At 38.1% G+C, this 21,503-nt stretch overlaps 1 protein-coding gene across 1 annotated transcript; it reads right to left on the reverse strand.

The window, feature by feature from the left end:
• Positions 1 to 15,732: 15,732 nt before the first annotated feature.
• Positions 15,733 to 21,163, reverse strand: LOC110681409. Its single transcript, XM_021857151.1, has 5 exons — positions 21,140 to 21,163; positions 16,652 to 16,795; positions 16,468 to 16,536; positions 16,291 to 16,380; positions 15,733 to 15,777 (listed from the first exon to the last, which is right to left on the reverse strand). Exons 1-5 carry the CDS (start codon positions 21,161 to 21,163, stop codon positions 15,733 to 15,735), a joined length of 372 nt encoding a protein of 123 aa, XP_021712843.1.
• Positions 21,164 to 21,503: the final 340 nt, after the last annotated feature.

A 21,503-nucleotide genomic window follows, 5' to 3' on the forward strand; every position in this document is an offset into this window, starting at 1 on the left:
TGAGCTCATTTCTTAACTTGCCCGTGCTGAAAATCATAATTGGTGTTAGCAATTATTTGTTCATCACTTGCAAACATTTTTGAATTCTTCTGATCGGTGCTGTAATAAGGTCAAGTAAGTTAGCGATAGTGGATAACATTATGTTGATATAACTTTTGCTTTTGAAATGAAGTTTTAAATGCGCTTAAAATACGCGTTCAAAAACCATGGCTTGTTGTTTGGTTCATTTACTAGAATTTCAAGTATCGTCGTCAAGATAAAATGTTCGCGTCATTGAAAATATGTATTCAACAACATCCAGCAGGTTTTCATTTTGTACATTATATGCGTGAATATGTTTAGGCATTTTCGTTTTCCCACTATCATAAACTATTTTTTCGTCCAATGTTCGCTCAAAAACACAAAACTCTGAATACATCTACGAAGAGGAATTCAGATGTCAAAAAGACCAATGATAAATATTTGATTTTGATTTAAGATTTGGTGGGCTTCGTGGCCGTGCGGTTAGTGTTAATTTTTCGTCAGGAAAGTTTTTCGACTGTGCCCACTGGGCGTTGCATGCTAGTCCGTTGTCTAGTGTGGTGCTTCCTTCAAAGGGCAAATCGTCCACTGGAAGCATTAACATTATAACTGAATTGACATCGGCTGATTTTTAGTATGGGAGATGATTTAATCAAGTAATATATACATTGATCGACCAAAATTATAACACATCCATGATTCCTGCATTTGTAGAATGGATAAGTTCTTCTAAAACATTATCAAACAGTTTTAAAACAGAAGACGTATTGAATTTTATCTATAAGACCTAAATATAACATCATTTTTAGATAGCTGATCATGAAGATGTTTTTCTGTGTTACTTGGGATAGAAGGTCCAGAAGCAGTAAAAGGCGTCTGCTGGTTGGCGTATCAACATCGGTACTAAGATACGGTGTGTCAGCCTGGGGCGCGGTGCTACAGACCAAGCGAAATCAGAAGAAGTTAAACAGCGCATTCCGACTCATCACCATGTAAGTGGTGGGCACGTACAGGACTATATCGTCGGAAGTGGCATGCTTAATCACTTGTATGCTTTCGATCTGCATCATCCTGTCCGAAGACACAGGACTGCTCTCAGCGAAGGCGAGGAAGTTGGCAAGCATTTGTTGGCTGGCAACGTGGGATGGCAAGAAAGGACCCTCAGGTTCATGCCGAATCTATTGACCTGGGTGAACAGAGAGGACGGAGAAGAGAAACATCCACGTGACACAGTTAATGTCATAATGATACTGCTTCAAGCAGTATCTGTTTAGATTCGGCCACGCGTCTTCAACATTTTGTCCTGAGTGTATGCAGATTAAAGAAAACGCCAGAACATGTTGTCCCGAGGTTCAAACATAGTACGAAACACGGTGGCGGCTGCTTCTGCTTAGTACTACAGCGTAGAAGGTGTGGTACATGGAATGACAAGCGATCCTGATCTTTGGAATATGATGATGGTTGAAATAATGTCTGGCTTACAGCGCAACTGGCGAGGAGAGTTCTCTGCGGTGTTTACAGTCCACCGGCGATCGAGTTGTTAGCTTCGACGGACTTGTGGAACCCAATCCACCTTTTGAGGGCAAACAATAGTTGTTTGTTCCCTCCCCCCACAAGCTCCCAAGAAAAACACTCGCCCTATCCCGGCTTTCTGCTTGAGCGCACCTTCTCCTTTCCTGACGTGTCAGGACGTGTTTCGTCATGTCGCAAGAGAGAATGGAAGTCCATCGTGCGTTTCCCGGAGCCTAGTACGGCCCCGACATTGGTCCATCCGAACCGGATTTGAGCCACGTCGTGCGTGAGATGCTGAATCAAGGAGGCTGTTGGAAGAAATTAGTGTGTGAGAACGAAAAAAAAGGTGAACTGGACTAAAAGTGAATTGGACTAGTAGTGAAGAAAGAGACCTAGTGCAAGTGAAAAAGAGACCTAGTGCAAGTAATTGAATTGAAATCAGACTAACCCGCAATGAACTTGAACCAGTCTAATTTAATATTATACGCTCGCGAGAGCAAGGTTGAAATACTCACAAGGAAGTCACGATGGTGTTACACGGGGTTTTCAACCGGACTATTTTGTTAGATTCTACATGTCGAAATATGAAAAACTCCAAAGCCTTTCGGGTGATGGACCAGTGGTGTAGCCAGGAGGGACTCTGAAAGGGGCAATTTTGTACGTATATTATATTATTAAGCTAATTGGAAATTTGGCAAAAATATTTTTTTAATATCTATTGTGATAGTAGAGAACAGAATTGATATGAATGTATGTTTAAAATGTATTTTCCATGCCATAGGCACAATCGAGATGGGTTCAGTATTGGTATACTATTCTAATAAAACCAAATTTGTTTGAGTGCCCATATTCCATGTTAGTTACGCCAATGGCATGGAAAATACATTTTAAACATACATTAATGTCAATTCCGTTCTCTACCATCACAATAGATACTAAAAAAATATTTTTGTCAAATTTGCAATTTGCTTAATGATATAATATACGTACAAAATTGCCCCTTTCAGAGCCCCTCCTGGCTACACCACTGGTCCATCACCCGAAAGGCTTTGGGGTTTTTCATATTTCGACATGTAGAATCTAACAAAAATAGTCCGGTTGAAAACCCCGTGTAACACCATCGTGACCTTCCCTTGTCAGCACTGGTCAAACTGCTACTGACCAGCTATCGTTTATCGAAAGCAGTTTAGTCAGAAATACATCTCGGTAGCGTGCGCAACAAGAGTGCTGTCGGTCGTTTTCGTACCTACCAACCATTCTCGCCCATTGATCGTCGTGTCCAATAAAGTGGTGCAGCAATATCGCAAAAACGGAATTTGTACTGTGTATCCGAACGAAAGGCAATTTGCCATAGCGGCCAAGGGGCAATAAAATCTTTTAATCATTTACGGATCGGTTTGGTGCTATTTCGTGCGTTGTGCGTGGGCGATCTTATCGATCGAAATCAAGAATCGAAATCTAGTGCATGTGAAATCATTCTGCCTTCGGTGAACAAGGAGAAGATTTATCTCGAAGTGGTGCTAAATTGTGGTCTGAGATTCCAGTGCGCCGTTCGAAGCTCAAACGGGAAGCAAACCCTTCGATCCCGGCAAATACAGAGTCCCCGGCTCGTTCAATAACGTTGCTGCCAACACCGTGTTATCCCATCCAGTATCAGTTAATTTCCTCGCTGAAACAATGAGTCGGTTTTGGGAAATTGAAGACGTTTCGCAGTCCGCGAAAGACGAATGAGAGTCGGATGCATGCGAGGAGAACTTCCGTTGTACACATCGTCGTACTTCAAACGGTTTCACTCCCTTTCCGAGAGGATGTTGCTTCACTCCAGGACAACCAATCTGTCGCTTTGCGCCGTTTCCTCATGCTCAAAAGGCGGTTCAAAAGGAATCCAACCTTGAAACGTTTGTATTCTGAACACACCCGGTTTCAACGGATCCTTTGGCGATCGGAGTCAAACCAACGACTACGAGTTCTGGAGCTGTTAACAGTGACATATGGAACGGCAGCGGCGCCATTCCTGGCTACGAGATGTCTGGTTCAGCTTTGTCACGATGAAGGTAACAAATATCCTAATGCGTCCAACATTATCATCGAAGATTGTTACGTGGATGATGTACTCTCGGGTGCAGATAGTGTTGAGGAAGCTATTGAAGCACAGCGTCAATTGGAAGATTTGCTTTACCTAGGAGGTTTTCTCATTCATAAGTGGAGCTCAAATTTTCAGGAACTGCTGCAAAAAATTCCTGAGGAAAGCTAGTGCGTTTGGATCAGACATCAACCGACGAGGTAATCAAGACCCTTGGACTTACCTGGAGCCCAAATTCAGATGAATTTTATTCATTACGAAATCCCCAATGAAAGCGTCTGAAACATACACGAAGCGGAAGGTTTTCTCGGAGATTGGGAAGACTATTTGATCCATTGGGTTCGGTCTCTCCCGTCATTGCTGTAGCCAAAATCCTAATGCAAAAATTGTGGATATCCGGCCTTTCCTTGGATGAAACTCTTGAAGGAGATTTACTTCTTTCTTGGATGAAGTTTTGCGACGCTCTTCAATCAGCAAATTACAATTCCGAACCACCAGGACCGCTATCCGATGAAGAGCTGCCTGAGCTAAAATTGACATCGTTTGTTTCTGCAATCGTGTACAATGCAGATAACCTTCCCGTGTTCACCAAGTTCAGCTCATTTCGGAAGCTCCAGAGAGTGATTGGTTATGTAAAACGGTTCATCTCGAACTGTAAAATTAAGGATCCGAAGCTTCGTATTCTGCATTGCTACCTCGCCATTCCCGAACTACGGTAATCAATGGATGTGATTGTCAAGGTCGTGCAACATGATGTTTTGGGAGATTAAATCAGCCGTATTGAGAACAACGAGCCGTGTAAAGGATAACTTCATTAAAACCTGTGTACGACAACGGAATATTGACCTACCCCAATTGAAAAATTCGTTCATATTGACCATCGCTAAACATCCGTACATCTTACCGACGGCACCCAAATGTCGATCTTCTGATAAGAGCTTATCATCTCGAAAACATGCACGTTGGGCCGTCGAGTTTGTTGGTGATACTTCGAGGTCGATTTTGGTTGATAGAAGGAAGGTCTGCCGTACGAAAAATCACAAGGAGCTGCGTAACTTGTTTCCGTGCCAGACCAACTACGACAAATCAGCTAATGGGAAACCTGCCCGCCTGCCGTGTAACTCCTGCTCATCCCTTTGAAATAACAGGAGTAGACTATGCGAGTCTTGCCTTCGTGAAACAAGGCCGACAAAAACAAGGAGTAAAGTCACCCTCCAAACGGAATTGCAGAACCGACCCTGACACTTGGCCGGACCACCATCGAGTCGGAGTAGTCTAGATCCTCCGCAGGGGACTAGCTGAGTAGACCGCGGAACAGCACTGGCAAATGATCGTCAGGGTGCCTGTTAACCGGAAGCTTCCTACGACCGAAATTGCAGGACCGACCTCGGCGGCTCGCCGGATAGCATCGGTTTGGAAGATCTTCCACCGCCTTGGAAATCTTCGTTAGAGTAGGATGGATCAATGCCTTATTTTTTAAAATCCTGCGTTTGGATTATACCTCAAATTAAGCCCATGAATTGCGCTAAACTGAAATTTGTTCATAAAAGACAGTTTATTCTCTATTTGAAGATTTTTTTGAATCAACATACCATGCTGAGTTGAAACTTGATATGAGATTGAGTAATCATGCCATGTAATCAACTTAATCCGTACATATTTACTATAGTTATATCAGTTTTTTTTTTGTGATTTTGTATGTTATGTGACAATGCGGCCCGCGCGCTACAGCTTGAGCATCACTGCCAAAGCTGATACCAAGAGATGAGTGTACGCAAGTGACAAAACCATCGAAAATGAACTCGCTGTCGCCTGCACTGAAATATGCACGTCACGACGTATGCCTCCGGAAATTTGAACATTGTCTCACCGGCACTATTGTGCAATTTCGAGCGGGACCAGATCAGAAATCAAGGAAACCGTTCAGCATACAGTAATAATCGAATCATAAATTCATACGGATGACGCATCGGTTTCAGTTTCGGCGAAACATTCATCCGAATACACGTGAAGTAATAAATCAGATCGCTTCCTTATAATCCTTTTATATGACATTCATCAATCCAATTTGCTTGCTGGTATTATAGATTTCATTGGTATCGAATTAAACGAAATTAATTACGAAAATGGTGCAGCGAAAATTGAACGATGGGAGTCAATAAAACACGTTCGACTCCATTTACGAGGCATCAAATGAGCGCCGGCTGGATGGAAATGTAATGATTTTTTTTTAAATTGGGCACGGTGAACCTCTTGTTATCCTTCCGAACAGTAGCAAGGAGATGGGGATTTCATACAGGTCAGAAATTCATTTCCTTTGTTATTGCTGGAAGCGTTATTTGCGGGACAGCTGAACGTGAGTAATTGAAGGAAGGGTTTGTTTAATATTCAGTGCATTAAACCGAAGCGAAGCAAAATTGATTTTTTTTGGTTCCCATGTTGTGCAAATTTAACAATTGAAATCGTGATTTTCATTATTGTTGACGTTGTTTAATTGTATGAATTACAAAACAAATTACTTACAAATTCAACAGTAGAGTAAGATCAGACAAAGTTCAGTGGAGAAAAATTTAATTTTGAGATACCTATCTCAATTTGATGCAAATATTTTAAATGTCATCGTGATTTGCGATATTTTTCATGTTGGAATCTTTCACTTCATAAATTATTACTTGATTAACTCAATTGATTGATTTAGATTCTGAAAAGATGTGTTATTTGTTGTTTTTTATATGAAAATCCTGCCCGCTTCGTGATTCTCTGGCCAAATGAGGCTGGCAAATTGTTATATTGCTCAATATTTTTTTTCAATTACTTTATTAGTACCATTTTAAACATCACATTTATTTGTTCTGTGTTAGAGAACACTATCATCCTAATAAGATAAATCGAAATTAAGCATTTATTAACATTTTGTTCCCAACATATTACACTTCATTAGCCGTAGCATTTCAGGATTTTTACAGGTGAGTTGATTTCACCTACTTATAAGAGAAAAAAACATAAATATATAACGCAATTATCGTGGCAATAGAAGATGGCAACAGTTCTGTTTCATGACAGATTGGTGTGATGAAAAAATAAAACACAAAACGATGAGAAATTGCAAAACAAAAATTGACATTTGTTCCAAAGAGGGGACGGACCTGGTGTAGTGGTTAGAACACACGCAATCTCACGCCGAGGACCTGGGATCGAATTCCATACCCGAGATAGTCACTTATAACGTAAAGATAAGATAAGTTACAGTGACGACTTCCTTCAGCTGGGAAGTAAAGCCGTTGGTCCCGAGGTGAACTAGCCCAAGGCTAAAAATCTCGTTAATAAAGATAAAAAATTTGTTCCGATTTTTCAATATTGAATATTATATATAACCTATAAAAATTATACTAGGAAAGGAGCTTCAGAATCATTTTCAATGATTCAATGTATAAAGAAAACATATCCAAACTATTTTGAAATCGACTAGAGATGACACGCAGACTTCGTCCTTTGGAGAGGCCTGTGTCATCCGCAGACAAATATTTTTGACATCCCTGAGGTAACTCAGGTAAGTCAGATGTGAAAATATTGTATATTGGTCCCAAAATGCTGCCGTGTTGGACACCAGCTCCTTCAGGAAGTCTTTCAGATTTCTGATAACGTGACCTGAAGTGTACGATTTGATAGATAACTTTTGATTATTCTAATATAGTAGGTTGGATAATTAAAGTTTCCATCATCGCCAGGGGTTTTCATATTTCTGATTTTTTAAAATAATAGTTCTCAATTCTTCCAAATCAGTCTCCCAGGAATTTTCGAAAACGTTCTCTTGATTGAGAATATTTTCGAAGCCCTGAGTAACTTGATTTTCAATTGAACTAGTGAGTCTTATCTTAAAAATTGTGCGCACTTTCAAGCTGCATAGCAAGTTTTAGAGCTTTTTAGCAATTAATTAGTGATAATTTGTTTTTCTCTTACAATTCTAGAATCGACTTCTGTTTGTATTTTTTTTTTATTTTTTCAAAATTTTTGATAATTTCCAATAGGGCTTAGAGCCAGGGTCCAATTGATAAATTTTATTTTCTAACCTTTTTTTTGCAGATACTGACATATATTTTTCATAGGAGGATCGCGAGTGCGTTGGAATTGCCGTCTCACGATAATCATCAAGAGTTTAAGAGTTTAAGATCATCGTCTATAATCACGCATTCAAATTTGTCACATTTTGTATTGCAATGTCCCTTGCTTAAAGAATGGAATTTGTTAAAGTTTCGAGAGCATTGTCAAAATCAAGTTTTGTATGCAAAGAAATGTTAACATCAGAATAACTTTCAATCAGTCGGATCGGAAATGATTGAATATGAAGCTGATAGGATTGAGAATTGCTTCATGGGATATTTGAAATGTAACAGGGGACATGATCAGAATCAAAATCAGCAAGAATGACCAGTTGGTTACAAAGGTGACTAGAGTCGGTTAATATCAAATCAATCGTTGACGAGTTTATTAAGAGGAAAAACAAGTAGGGCGTATCCTGAAGAGCAGTCTTCAAATTAAATTGCGCGATTGGGAATTGCTTCGCAAATTATTCATGAGCGATGTTTTGGCATTAAAGTCACCAAAGACATTTTTTGACTTATTGCGAGTCAATTTTCGCAAGTCAGTTTAAAGCACATTAACTAGCTGCCCAGTGCGTTGGAAAGGCAAATAGGCAGCTATAAAAGTATAATTTATCAAACTGTGTTTCAACAGAAACACTCAAAGTTTTAAAAACTTTGGTTGCAAATGACGAAAAAACTTGATGTTTTATACTCTTAAGAATGATGATAGCAACTCACCCACATGCTCCATATCGTCGATCATTTCGATAAACAAAAAAGTTGGGATCTCTTTTGATTTTGGGTCCAGGTTTCAACAAAGTTTTAGTAATAACTGTATATGTATGTTATTAACTGTTAGACAATTAAAAATCTTATCTTCTTGACCATTCAAAGAACGAGCATACCAATGGATTACCTACTTTGCTCTTGTCCACAGTTGACCAGCAGAAGTTTTTTCGTTCAATTTTGTATGGGGAAAGCTATTTAACTTCATTTTTTTCGTAAATGAAAGCATTTTTCAAAAAAAAATATTTAGGCGGCGTGATAGCCATCATCATTACGTACAACCGGTACAAAATATTTTTTCGAAAAAAGATTCCTAATTTTTGAGGAATTCTTCGTTAGATGCCATATTTCGCCATATCAATATTGTTCGCGTTACCTTTTAGCGATTTTAGCGACATTAGCGCATGTGCGTTACTATGTGGCGACTAGCGAATCAGGCCATGTATGTAACCCATTCGAAATAATAAATGTTCGACTATTCGACAAAAAAAAGTCGATCTGAATGCACAGAGACCGGACACCCCGGGCTTGAAAGTATAAAAATAAACAACAATAATGGCGTTTTCAGAATGTTCGTGTCTGCCCTAGGTCATTTTTTAAATATACTTGAACTTTTTGCATTTTTTATTTAAAAATCTAATCTAATCAATAAACCGACACAGTGTTGTCTATTTCCCCGGGTAAATGAAGCGTGCGTTCGATCCTGAAAATGATTTAAATTTAATTAGAAAATAAATATCAACATCAACGATATAATCTGATTTATGGGGAAATTTGCAACCATTCTTGGCTTTCTTCCGGAAGCAAAGTTCCCAAAGCTCAGATAAAGTTTCCGTTGCCATCGATGAGGGCAGAAAGAAAGCGATTAATAATCCCATCGCTCCCTCGCTTACAGTCTTACCTCTCTATTCTCTAAGGATGGGTCCGGAAATGCCACAACCGTCTTTCGTCGCCCTCAACACAATCGAAGTGGAAGGAAAGATGGATGTCGACATCGACCAAGGTTTGTTCCGTGAGAAATTACCGTTTGCATCGTCTTCCACCGTTGCAGCAATGACAACGTCGACGTCGAAGAAAAAGATGCATTGGGTTGGCGGGGAATGTAATCAAGCACACAGTTCGCTACATAAAACATGCAGCGACCTCATCGATGTCGTGATTCAGTTTTATCGTGCCAATTCTAGCGCGTGATTCAATGAACTGAGGAGCGCTGATTACGCAGGTTTAATAGATCGCGACACAAGAGATAAAGTGCAAGAAAATGTCAAAAGTCTCACATTCGAATCAGATTGTGTTTAATTACAATGTAAATGTAATCAATTGATAGTAATAGACAATGAAGGAAAAATCATAGTGTCAGTGGAAGGTGTCGGAGCATGTGGTGGAGTTGCTTTCATCATTCATAGTAGTATAAAACATCAATTTTTTTCTTCATTTGAAACCAGAGTTTTTTGATACCGTCAAATGGGGCTTCTTTTGACATTATTTCCACATTCTTTAACTTTGAGGATTTGTTACTCTTAGAATTATGGATAGATGTTGATAATTTTTGCCTATATTTAAGTTATATATGTACGTAACAAATGTGCAAAATATGAGGCAAATCCATCAAGAAATAACAAAAATACTTGAATAGCGAAAAAAGTGTGTCCTTCAAGACAAAAAAGGGGCTACTTTGGACATATTCAGAATTTGCTAATGAAATGCTTTTTTCCTTATAACTTTCAAACTGATTCAATAATTGTCGTCCACTGTGATGTTATGGAACGTTTTTCTTTGATAAACTTAATGTAGAAAATTGCAAAGCTAGAATCAATTACACATACCGTAAAATGGGGTGTTAAGGACTTGTGGGGTTTTAAGGGATTGAACTTCTCAATCAAGTTCGACAAATCACAGAAACGTGGAAAGTCGATACATAAGTCATCTGAAAAGCTCGATTTGTTCGGAGGATTGTGAGCTGCATTATGTAATACGAGCTATCTATTAATATGAAGTATTGTGGTTGCTAGATATTGAAAACTTGTCAAAACATTTTTGTTTGAATTTATGGGCTAAATACATTTATCTACAAAACCATGAAATAAATTTGAGAAAAATTCGCGAGTAAAATGTAATTGAGATCATAGTGCAGACAAAAACTTCTTAAAATTATATCTGGGTTTCGATTTTTAGAAAGTTTTATGAAAAAAGTCTCGTTTTGAAAATAAGTGGGGTGTTAAGGGATTATCCACTCAACTTTTCTAAGTAACTAAATTCATTTGATTAATGCCATTACGTATTTCAATATAGCTTTGAGTTGTTCCGTGAAGTTAACCTGCATGGAAAGTTAAGGGATCTATTTCGTAAGTCACTGAATATCACCAAAAAAAACTTATCTCAAAATTTGGTAAAATTGTTAGGAAAATGTAGATTAAAACTGAATTGGGGATACGACTGTGTTAATTATGTTCTAGATTACGGCTTTCAGTCAAAAACTCAATTGCTCAAAAACGGATTTTAAGTTGTTCATGTCCGAAACGTCGGATGAAAACTTACAATCCGTTTTGAGCATAATAGACTGAAGGCCATAACCTAAAAGATAAAAACTGATTAATGTTAATTTGGGGTTTTCATGATAGTATTTTCAAAAGCTGTTCCATCGCATTGGTGAAAAGTTTGAAAATAGGAATGGTTATCTTATATGAGACGATTTTGGAGCTATTGATTCTTCTAAGCACTACCTACGTCCTAGATAAACAATAATAATATAAGGTTATTTCCAATCTCTTTTTGGAAAACTTTTAAGGATTCGTGGTTATCTGTTAAGTCAGTGATTCCTAAAGTGGGCGAATTCGCCCCCCGGGGGGCGATTTTTATGCTCAAGGGGGCGAAAATTTGTTGAACTGAATTTGGGGGGCGAAAAATCCAGTAAGGGGGCGAAAAAGCTAACACGAAAGCATATTAGAATAATTACTCATAGCCTTTGGAGGACACACATCTGAAGGTTCAATTCCATACTTAACTAATCCCAGGACTATTTTAGATCGTTATATATCTAATCATGATCATTTTAAAATTATGATAGACAACACTTGATGATATGTGAATATTAAGAATGGTCGGTATTTGAGATTTTCACTAGGTTGGGATGATAACAATTAAAACACACAACATATTTTGAATGTACAAACCATATCTGAGAATTGTTATATATTTTTTGCAAATGCCCAATGTATATTGGTATCCACATTTATTCGGAAAAAAATCTACGGTACCCGTTGTGCAGTCTCGGTTGCACTTATTTTTATCATATCTTATGGTACAAATCATATAAGAAACAAATTTTGAAAAATTTAGCAAATAAAAATCTGGTTCCAACGATAAAACCACATGATGCCGAAGACGAAACACACTCAGTTTAAACATAGATTCAGAAAAATATCAGAGATGCGAATCAGATTTCAGAACGCCCAAAAAAAAATTTTTTGGTGTACCCTTTTGAAATATTGCATTGAAGGAAAACATTCTGGTTTTGCATAGAGTTTTTCAGGGTTTTTGGATTGAATAAAATAGTGTTCATAAACGCGCCAACTGGTGACGTGTTTTGAGGGGTGAGAGGAGCGAGACCTTCCAAAAACGCACTGTTGCAAACAAAACCGATGCAGTGCATCCAAATATGACATATCGATGTGAAAATAGTTGCATTTGTTTGGAAAACATTACATTACATACGCCTATGCATAGATTACAAATAAATAGTTGAAACTGGACCGAACTTGTATCGAAAACTGATTCAGTAGCCTGTTTGGCACGCAAGATATTGTTTAAATTTGCTATTATAAATTACAGTTCAGTAAATCATTCCTAATAGTTATGGGTTAAAAATATTTAAGGAAATATTTTTAAATGAACATAAAAGTTATTGTATTATGATTCTATGGATATGTGAATCGAAGATATTTTTGGCGCTCAGAGCCTATTTAACATACTTGAATCACATATCAGGGGGGCGATTTCAGATAAATATTGGCTTCAAGGGGGCGAAAGTTGAAAAAGTTTGGGAAGCACTGTGTTAAGTGTTGTCGAGCATTGAGTACATTGTAGTGAGGGTGACACATTTCGCATAAAGACGTTTCGCATATGGACTTTTGGCATAATGGGCGTTTCGCATAAAGCAGCTTCATATAAGAACAGGTAGCATTTTAAAGAAGGCATATAATTTTCTTCATGCTAAACGTCCACCCATAAAATAATGCGAAACGTCCTTATGCGAAACGTTTTAATGCGAAACGTCCCTCCCCCCATTGTAGCATAGTGTTTGCGATTTCCGCTTTATATTGAAACTTTTCGTTAGGATTTTTTTTTCGATTATGCCTTTGGGTGTTACATGCAAATCCGTTATTTGGCGTGCTGCTTTATTTAAAAGGCAAATTGGAAACATACTCTATTCAAACTGAAAGCTTGTTGAAATTATCCTTCTTTTGACAAGTCATGACAAGGTTGCTCTGCCCTATTCTAGGATGCGAATACTGCATATAAGTATACAAATCCTTTCAAGACAATTGTGCGATGCACTTATAGCTTGGTTGAAAAAAGAATCAATATGTATGAGAGATTTAGCAGGTAAAATAAAACGGTAACGTTTGCAGGAGTTCCAACTTGAAATTATATTGAAGTAATATCATCTTTAGATTGAGGCTGAAAGTCTCGTTAATAAAGACAATTCATTCATTTATTCATCTTTAGATTGCACACATCATCGATATTGACCAAAAAAAATTTTTTTTTTGCTGTTGGCAAAATATAGTTTTATTTACAAAGCTCAAAGTCCTTAACACCCCATTTTGCATTTTCGTCAAAAATCACACATTTTTAAGATTATCTCAGAAATCTGCCATAGGATCATCTTCATTGTAATTGGCTTTTGATATACACGCCGGGAGAATGGTAGGACTGTATTTTGTTCATTTTTTGACATACTAGAAGTTGCTCGAAATTTGAGTAGATTTTTTTTTCATCCCTTAACACCCCATTTTTACGGTATTTAACAAATTTCAACGAAACATGCCATTCACTATTCTCAGTTTGCAGTATGAAACTAAAATTTTCAACTTCCTCTTAAATGGAACTATCAGTTACGAATGCTCGATTTTCAAGTTGACATAAACGAACCACGTAACTACTAGGTACTGGCGATGATAAATGAGTTATGTACAAAAACTCTTTTTTTCTATTCTTACTGTTATATGAACGATATGTTGAAGAATCACATTAATACCGGTAGCTAATTTAATACCAGTAAGTAATTCTCATTAAAAACGCAATCTATGAAGTAAAGTTTAGCAAGATCGTAAAGAAGTAAGTTTGCTTTGTAATACGCTTTTAGCTTCTTAGCAGTTTAGAGCTGGCCTAAGAGTAGTTTAATTTAGGCATTTGAAGGATGCAACTGTTCCTGTACTACACATTCATGTAAAACATGACGAAAAATAGTTTTTTAGAGATTATGTTGTGAATTTGGCATGGGTACGTATTGAAATATATGTGTTTTATGTCTGTTCACTTTTACAACGCATTTATTTTATTTTTTTTTAAGTTGTAAATACACAAACCAAAACATTATTTAAAATAAAAGTCGTAAAAATAAGACCTTTGATCTATTATTTTAATAAAACAACAATTTTTAAGCAAAACAAATCACAAGATTTTCATGAAACATGACGATCGATAGTTTTGTGATTGTCCCAATAAGTTTCCAAGACATGGGTAAAATTCAACAATGTTTTATAGCCAATGTTTTATACCTTGTGATATTTATTCGGGCTTTTTGAAATGTTTTCTTGTTTATGCTGTTATTGTTGATGTTGTTCCAAGAAAAAAATCATGCCTGGTGGTAGAGCATATATTGGTTAATAAAAGTGCTGAAGACACAAAATAGCTCAGATTAATATTTACGCTGGTAATAAATACAAAAGGTGAGTGTCCAAAGTAGCCCCGTCCGACGGTACTTTAGGTGTTTCTGTGACACAGCATGGTAAATATACTGGAAGTAATTTTCAATGCAATAAGCCGCAAAGTTATTTGCTTCAAACTGACTTGCAAAAATTGACTCGCAATAAGTTAAATTTTTTTGTCATTGGTGACTTAAATGTAAAATTTGAATCCGTGATTATAGACGATGATCCCAAACTCTTGATCCGTCCTAAAAACGTGCAATATCAACGCACTCGCGATTCTGCCATGAAAACTGTATGACAGGATCTGCAAAAACAAATTAAAACATGGTTTAATCAATTATAAAAATAGGAAAGTTGTACACTCACACCAGTGGCGTAGTTAGGGTATCCGAGGCCCGGTGCTGTGTCAAATTTTGGGGGCCCACAAAATAAAAGTGTAGGTCGTTATGACAAGGTAAAACTGGTGTGAGAATGTTCAAGTAATTGATAACAATATATAATTTCTTCAAACTTGTGTCATTCTTTATTGTAGTCATTTAGTGCATGAATAATTAAAATATACGGAGTGATGTGCGCCTCAAGAAGGTTAAATGTCAAAATCTTGCATAATCTGAGATAACGCCCTAAAAGCCATTGGTAAGCACATGTGTAGCTCGTTGTTTCTGAGCAAATTAATGAATATGCATCCAAACCAACATCACTGGCAGGTAGATAATGATCCTTTCTTCACGATTAGAGTTGTTTAATAACGTGTAAATCCATTCAAATGCTCAGAAACAACGAGCTACCATACATGGTTACCAATGGCTTTTTAGGGCGAGATCATAAATTATGGCGAGAAATTTTGGGAACATTGAAATGGTAAGTCAAATCAGTGCTGAGAGTTCGTAGATTTTGATCTACAACTACTTCCATCAAGTTCAACACAAAAAAAAAGTTGATTCGCCAATAGCATCTAGGTTATGCTGTCAACTGCATCATTCATATTTTTCCGTTAAAATTTACTCCCATCAAGTGATGAATTTTTATTCGTGGTAATTGACATGAATACCTACTGAATATAAGTTTGAAAAACTAACAGTCAAAACAAAACCAAATCTGATTTTATCGTGCCTACAAAAGAGAAGAACCCAAAGATTTGGGTAGTTGATTTATGGCGATAAAATTGATTTCCTAGTTGGCGGCTACAATATTTAACCGTCTGTCCATCCGACGTCGTCTCCGTCGACACCTGTCGCCACCAGCTGTGCGATATGTCAACGCCGCAGGAAAAGGGGCCTTTCTCTCACACCCTTTCCAGGCGCGTCTGGTATCAGCAGGATCCAGCGTACTCGAGCCACGATAGCGGCGTGATAATCTGGAAGCAACGTGTGAAATTATTGCCTATTTAGATTGAATTAGTCGATTTCGCTGCTGGAAATAACGCTGCATTTTACACGGCCCAAAGGAGCATTGACGACGACAACGTGGGCCTGGCACTATGGGCCAGAAAACAAAATATTGCGACATCTCGCATGCATGCGCGTCATAAAGTTTTAATAGTTGCTCTGATAAATAAATGCAAATTTACTGTGAAATATCGATGCATATTAACCTTCCAGTCGTCGCGCGGTTTGCCACCGTCAGAACCACCACGCTGCAATTACGAGGTTTTTTCAACAGTGTTGTACAAAATACAACAGCGCGACGACTGAATTGTTAAAAGTGATAGTTTTCAAAACATTCCAAACATTTTTGACTTTGTATTACATAAAGTTGATTTTCATTCATCATGAACGTGGTTGGAATTTTGTCGCATAATTTTGATTCCTGCACCATAGTGCCTGGGCAACCTTTCCTATTGGCCCTTTTATGCGAAGAAGGGTCTTACCGTCGTCAGGAACGAATTGTTCAGCGCAAAGCAGTAAAACATGACTGTTTCCTCTTGCATACATTGGACAACCTTACTTAAGCCGTAAATCTGCATGGAAGGGTAAACAAAGTGTGGTCAGTACAATATTGCACAACTGTGAAATTTCGGCCGCAAATTAATCAGAATACGACTTACGCATTCGGTCAGTCTGCTGTCCAGGCAAACAATTCCAATCCGCTGTAGTTGCTCAAGAGCTTGCATCAACTGAAAATTTAAATAAAATAGACATGAAATGAATGGTTATTTTGAAATAACGATATATATTAGGTTTTGTTAGCAAGCAAATAAAAGTTTCAATTTCCAATGCATTTCAATTTACCTTATCGGAAAACTTCGATGTTCCATTGATGATGAATAAAATCTCGGTAAAGCTGAAAATCGCAGATACGAATGAGAAGGCAATCATATGCAAATCGTCATCATCGAGCGAAGCATGGGAGAGATCACAGTAGAACATATACAGCTGAAAACGATGCAAAGTTGAGCTGTTATTGAAATTGGTTATTCCAATAACGAAGATAGTGGATCTGAACTTTTGAGTGAGTTAGAAATAGTTTAAAATATAGACACAGCAATCTCCACAAGAAGTACGATAATGTTTACATAGATGGAATAACGAAAGAAGAGGTGACAGTTTTGCCTCTGATTATGATTTTTTATCTGAGAAATTGCAACTAATGATTGATGGACTTTGAAAACCACAACGATGGCTGAGGCAACCCAAGTTGGTGTGAAATTTAAAATAAAATTTTAATTAGATTACGTTTCTTCAATAGATGGAAATTAGTATTTAAACATATTAAATTTGAAAGCAATCTGTTAAATTTTCAGTTTTTAACATAGAAATTGCGATTGATGCGAACTTTAAAGTATATCTTAATAATCGCCTGGATAGAGCAAGTGGTGGAGATGCTATCACCATTCATAAATATATTAAACATCAACTTATTCCGTCATAATTAACAAAAAATATTGAAACTTTGGCAGTTTATGATGATGCAAAGTTTGGTTAATATATTTTCATAGCTGCCTGTTTGCCTTTTTAGAACAGCAAGTTTATCTGTTTCAAACTGGCCGGTGGAAATTGACTCGCAATACGTATTTTTGGTCGTTGGAGACTTGCTTGCCAACAATTTCTTAGAAAATATCAATAATTTAATGCTTGCGTGGTCAAACTTGGTTCATTCATTTATTTATTTAGTTAACATCTAAACAGATGACACTGAATCAACAATTTCACGCCACAATACTCGGTTCGTGGCCGCTTCTCTCCATCCTCGGTTCTGCCCCTCGCTTGCCAAATCGATGCGCACAAGATTTGCCAACCTGGCTTGCTGCACTCCACGCCTTTTTGTACCAACCGGATCCGAAGCGAACACCATCTTTGCAGGTTTGCTGTCCGGTATTCTTGCAACAGGCCCTGCCCACCGTATCCTTCCAGCATTGGCCACCTTCTGGATACTGGGTTCATCGTAGAGTTAAGGTTCGTTCTGCACCGCCACACACCGTTTTCCTGCACACCGCCAAAGATCGTCCTCCTGTCGCTTGGTTGCATTCACCACCAGTCCAACTTTTACTGCCTCGCGTTTCAGGCGGGTGAACAGGTCTGCCACCTTTTCAAATGTTCGGCCGACAATGTCCATATGATCCGCGAAGTAAACAAATTGACTGGATCTCGTGCCCAGTCCACATAACATTTTCTAGCGCAAAATTGAACAACAGGCACGACTGTCCATCACCTTGTCGTAGTCCCGGCGGGATCCAAACGAACTGGAGTGTTCGCCTGAAACCTTCACACAATTTTGCACACCTTCCATCGTCGCTCTTATCAGTCTCGTGAGCTTCCCGGGAAATCTGTTCTGTTGTATGCCGCCTTGAAATCGATGAACAGGTGATGCGTTGGGACCTGGTATTCACGACATTTTTGGAGGATTTGCGTACAGCAAAGATCTGGTCCGTTGTCGATCTGCCGTCATCGAAGCCGGCTTAATAACTTCCCACGAATTCGTTTACTATAGGTGACAGACGACGGGAGATAATCTGGGATAATTCTTTGTAGGCCGCATTTAGAATGGTGATCGCTTGAAAGTTCTAACAATCTAACTTGTCGCCTTTCTTGTAGATGGGGCATATTACCCCGTTCTTTCACTCCTCCGGTAGCTGTTCTGTTTCCCAGATTGTGCCTATCAGCCGATGCAGACAAATGGCCAGCCTCTCCGGGTCCATTTTTATGAGTTCAGCTCCGATATCATCTTACCAGCAGCTTTATTGTTCTTGAGCTAGTGAATGGCATCCTTAACCTCCCTGGTTGTTTCCATCGTCCAGTACTGACGAAGGCATTTCCTCCGTTGTCCCGTCCTTCATTGCCTGTGCTCAGCGCCATTCAGGTTTCTCAAAATATGACAAATGTAACTTGGTCCACTCTGATTTAACGCCGACCATATGGAAATTCCTATAGAAAGGCTAACCTTTTGTAATCAGTTTAGAATAACATGGAAAAGTGAACGAACTCTTCTCATGTTAAATCTTTCCAGCTACAAGTTTGCCCAAGACATTTTGATAGGACGCAAGGATTATTCGTTATTACTGATAACAAAGCCTAAATCATGCTGAGATGATCATTCAATTAGGGTAAGTGTTCCCTTAGTTGTGGGTGTTCCTATAGTTGCAGTAGTGCCGTTTTCATTGATTTTATTACATTAGCCACAGAACCGACACTGCCAAACGACGTATTGGCTTGTTGATACACGGAATAGTTGAAAAGAGCATTCAAATTGCTTTAAAACTGATGAAATATCACTGAAACTGCTTACATGTACATTAATTGCGCTTCTTGAATTCATGCGGGTCAAGAAAGTCCAATAGTGCTTAGTACCTCCACTATTGGTACATCTACCCTACTTTCAGAGCAACACGGCTCTTTTGCTGTAGAACATAGTAGCCTGGATTACTTTGATCTATTCTTCCCGCCAGAAACACCACTGTTGCTTGCCGAACAGTTGGTGAAGCACGCTTCATGCAAACCCACTTTATGACGATGAATAACAATTTATAGTTGTAGCTGAAAGGATTTCACATGAGAAGAGTTTGTTCACTTTTCCATAAAATATTATGACGAAGAGATAGAGGGCTAAAACAAAATTTTCATAGTAATCTCCTTACAAACTTCAAACGACGTGTGCACAGTCAAATTTCTTCCGAATCATTTGAAACTTTAGGATGCTATTTACCATAATAGAAATCTTTTAAGCATAGGGGAGCCAAATTTCACTTTAATGCGTATACTTTGATGAAGTTGATAGATTTGCAGTTCCACGTATCGGTTTCCAATCGCTAGTCCATGGATGTAGTCTAAGATGTTGAAATTTAGCGTGACATAATTAGTGTACAATCCCTATGATAATAGCATGGCCTGTTAAAATAATTTTGAAAAAAGGTTTTCTGAATTGAGGATCAAAAAAAATTTCGGCTTTGAAAAAGGCAAACAAAGCATGATTGACTGATTGCAAGATAGCTCAAAAACTAGCCATTGTTTCAATGTATTGACTCACTTTTGCAATTAATTTTCAACTTATCTATTATCCTGTTACTATCAATTGATTCGATTAAATCATTATGATTGTTTTTACCGTAGCGCTACCTAATGAGAGGTAGGCCATGTTGATGTCATCAATTTTTCTGCTCTGCATATTACTGCAGTTATGATTGCTTGTATGGTTTATATTTCGGGTAATCCATTCGGCTGTAGAATAACAAATTGCCTCATAATTACTATAATTGCTATTATGCCATCAGATTACTGAACCATACCACCAATCACTCTAATAGACCCTGCTGACAGCCGACCTAATGCATGTTTCTAATACCAGTCAAACATGACGCTCATAATCAAACTCTCATATTTCACATCATTTCACACCAGTTCCAGTACTTGTTTGATATGAGTAATCGTCATCAATTCACAGTTTTTGTTGTCAACATCCAGCAGGCAATTTTCAAAACGGTGCAACTCACGTTCGTGCAATTCTGACTAAAGCATCCACCACAATCGTATCCAATTCAATCACTGCTGCAATATCTCACCTCAAATGTCACCTGGCAAAATCCAAAACCAGCAGGAACAAGATTGACGGCGAATAAATTTCAATTATCGCCAACAATACATCATAAGCTTATCGTACTGAATAATCAACCGGTCCAGGTGATCGCAATTTGAGTTCGCTGTTCGTTAATTTATACGCCGCTAATATTGCACTCGAATGCTGGCGATGGAATTGGTCCACCTGCCGGGACAGGTCACGGTTTATATCGTCCAGGATGCAGCTGACGGTTAAAAAATCACACAATAGCGGGAGGCCGTCAACGAACAGACGATGATTGGTCCCATCAGACAACCGACAGGAACAGGTCACCATTTGAGTAAAGTCGATAGGTTGGTTCATGTTTAACCACAGTCCGGCATTGGACACCATCAGGTAGGCTAGTAATACGTCTGTACCACAATTGTTGGCATTTTATTGCTGTGCTGCACCTGCAAATGATTTCAGTGGATGGAGAATGGAATTTGCGCCCATTTAATTGCTGACTATCCCATGCAAGTAAAAAATAATTATAAATATAATAATAGTAGGATAAGTAATAAGTAGCGACTGCCGTTGTAGTATTTATGAGAGCCACGAAGTGTTTATCAAATTGTGAAAAAAAATATGACGAGGCTGTTATGGGGAGGATCGTTGGGTCACAAATTCACCTTGATAAGTGGTTAGATAATGATAAACAATTATTAAAATTAAAAATCAAAACTCACTTGACCATCGCAGAACACTCTCATGTCGACACATATAATAACAAACCATTCATATTTTGTTGAATAATCATTACGTAACATACGCAACATTCCTATTGTTGTAACAATAAAATGTGTGTCAACAGACTTAACAGATTTAAAATGAAAGCATGAAATAAGCTCACCAATTGATCCTCCACCATCTGAGCAATCGCAAAACGCTTTCAGCTTCACTTAAACACATACAGAATAACTGAGAATGTAAGATTAGCGGAAATAAAATGGAATGATTTGGCAGTGCCGAGTTTGCTTAGCGTCGAAGAAAATGTTGTAACAAAGACATGGCTTCTCATTGCTCAAAAATATATTTTTCCGGATAGGAAAG

Source organism: Aedes aegypti, unplaced genomic scaffold (genome assembly GCF_002204515.2).
Source record: "Aedes aegypti strain LVP_AGWG unplaced genomic scaffold, AaegL5.0 Primary Assembly AGWG_AaegL5_hic_scaff_815_PBJ_arrow, whole genome shotgun sequence".
NCBI classification, from domain to species: domain Eukaryota; kingdom Metazoa; phylum Arthropoda; class Insecta; order Diptera; family Culicidae; genus Aedes; species Aedes aegypti.

What these genes read in the sequence shown, in the direction of transcription:
- LOC110681409 (XM_021857151.1), bottom strand. Translation starts at nt 21,163, where the DNA reads ATGAGAGTGTTCTGCGATGGTCAA. An exon ending in ACAGCAGACTGACCGAATGC is followed by an intron (nt 16,381 to 16,467) that starts GTAAGTCGTATT and finishes CCTTCCATGCAG; the next exon opens with ATTTACGGCTTAAGTAAGGT. An exon ending in ACAATTCGTTCCTGACGACG is followed by an intron (nt 15,778 to 16,290) that starts GTAAGACCCTTC and finishes CGTTGCTTCCAG; the next exon opens with ATTATCACGCCGCTATCGTG.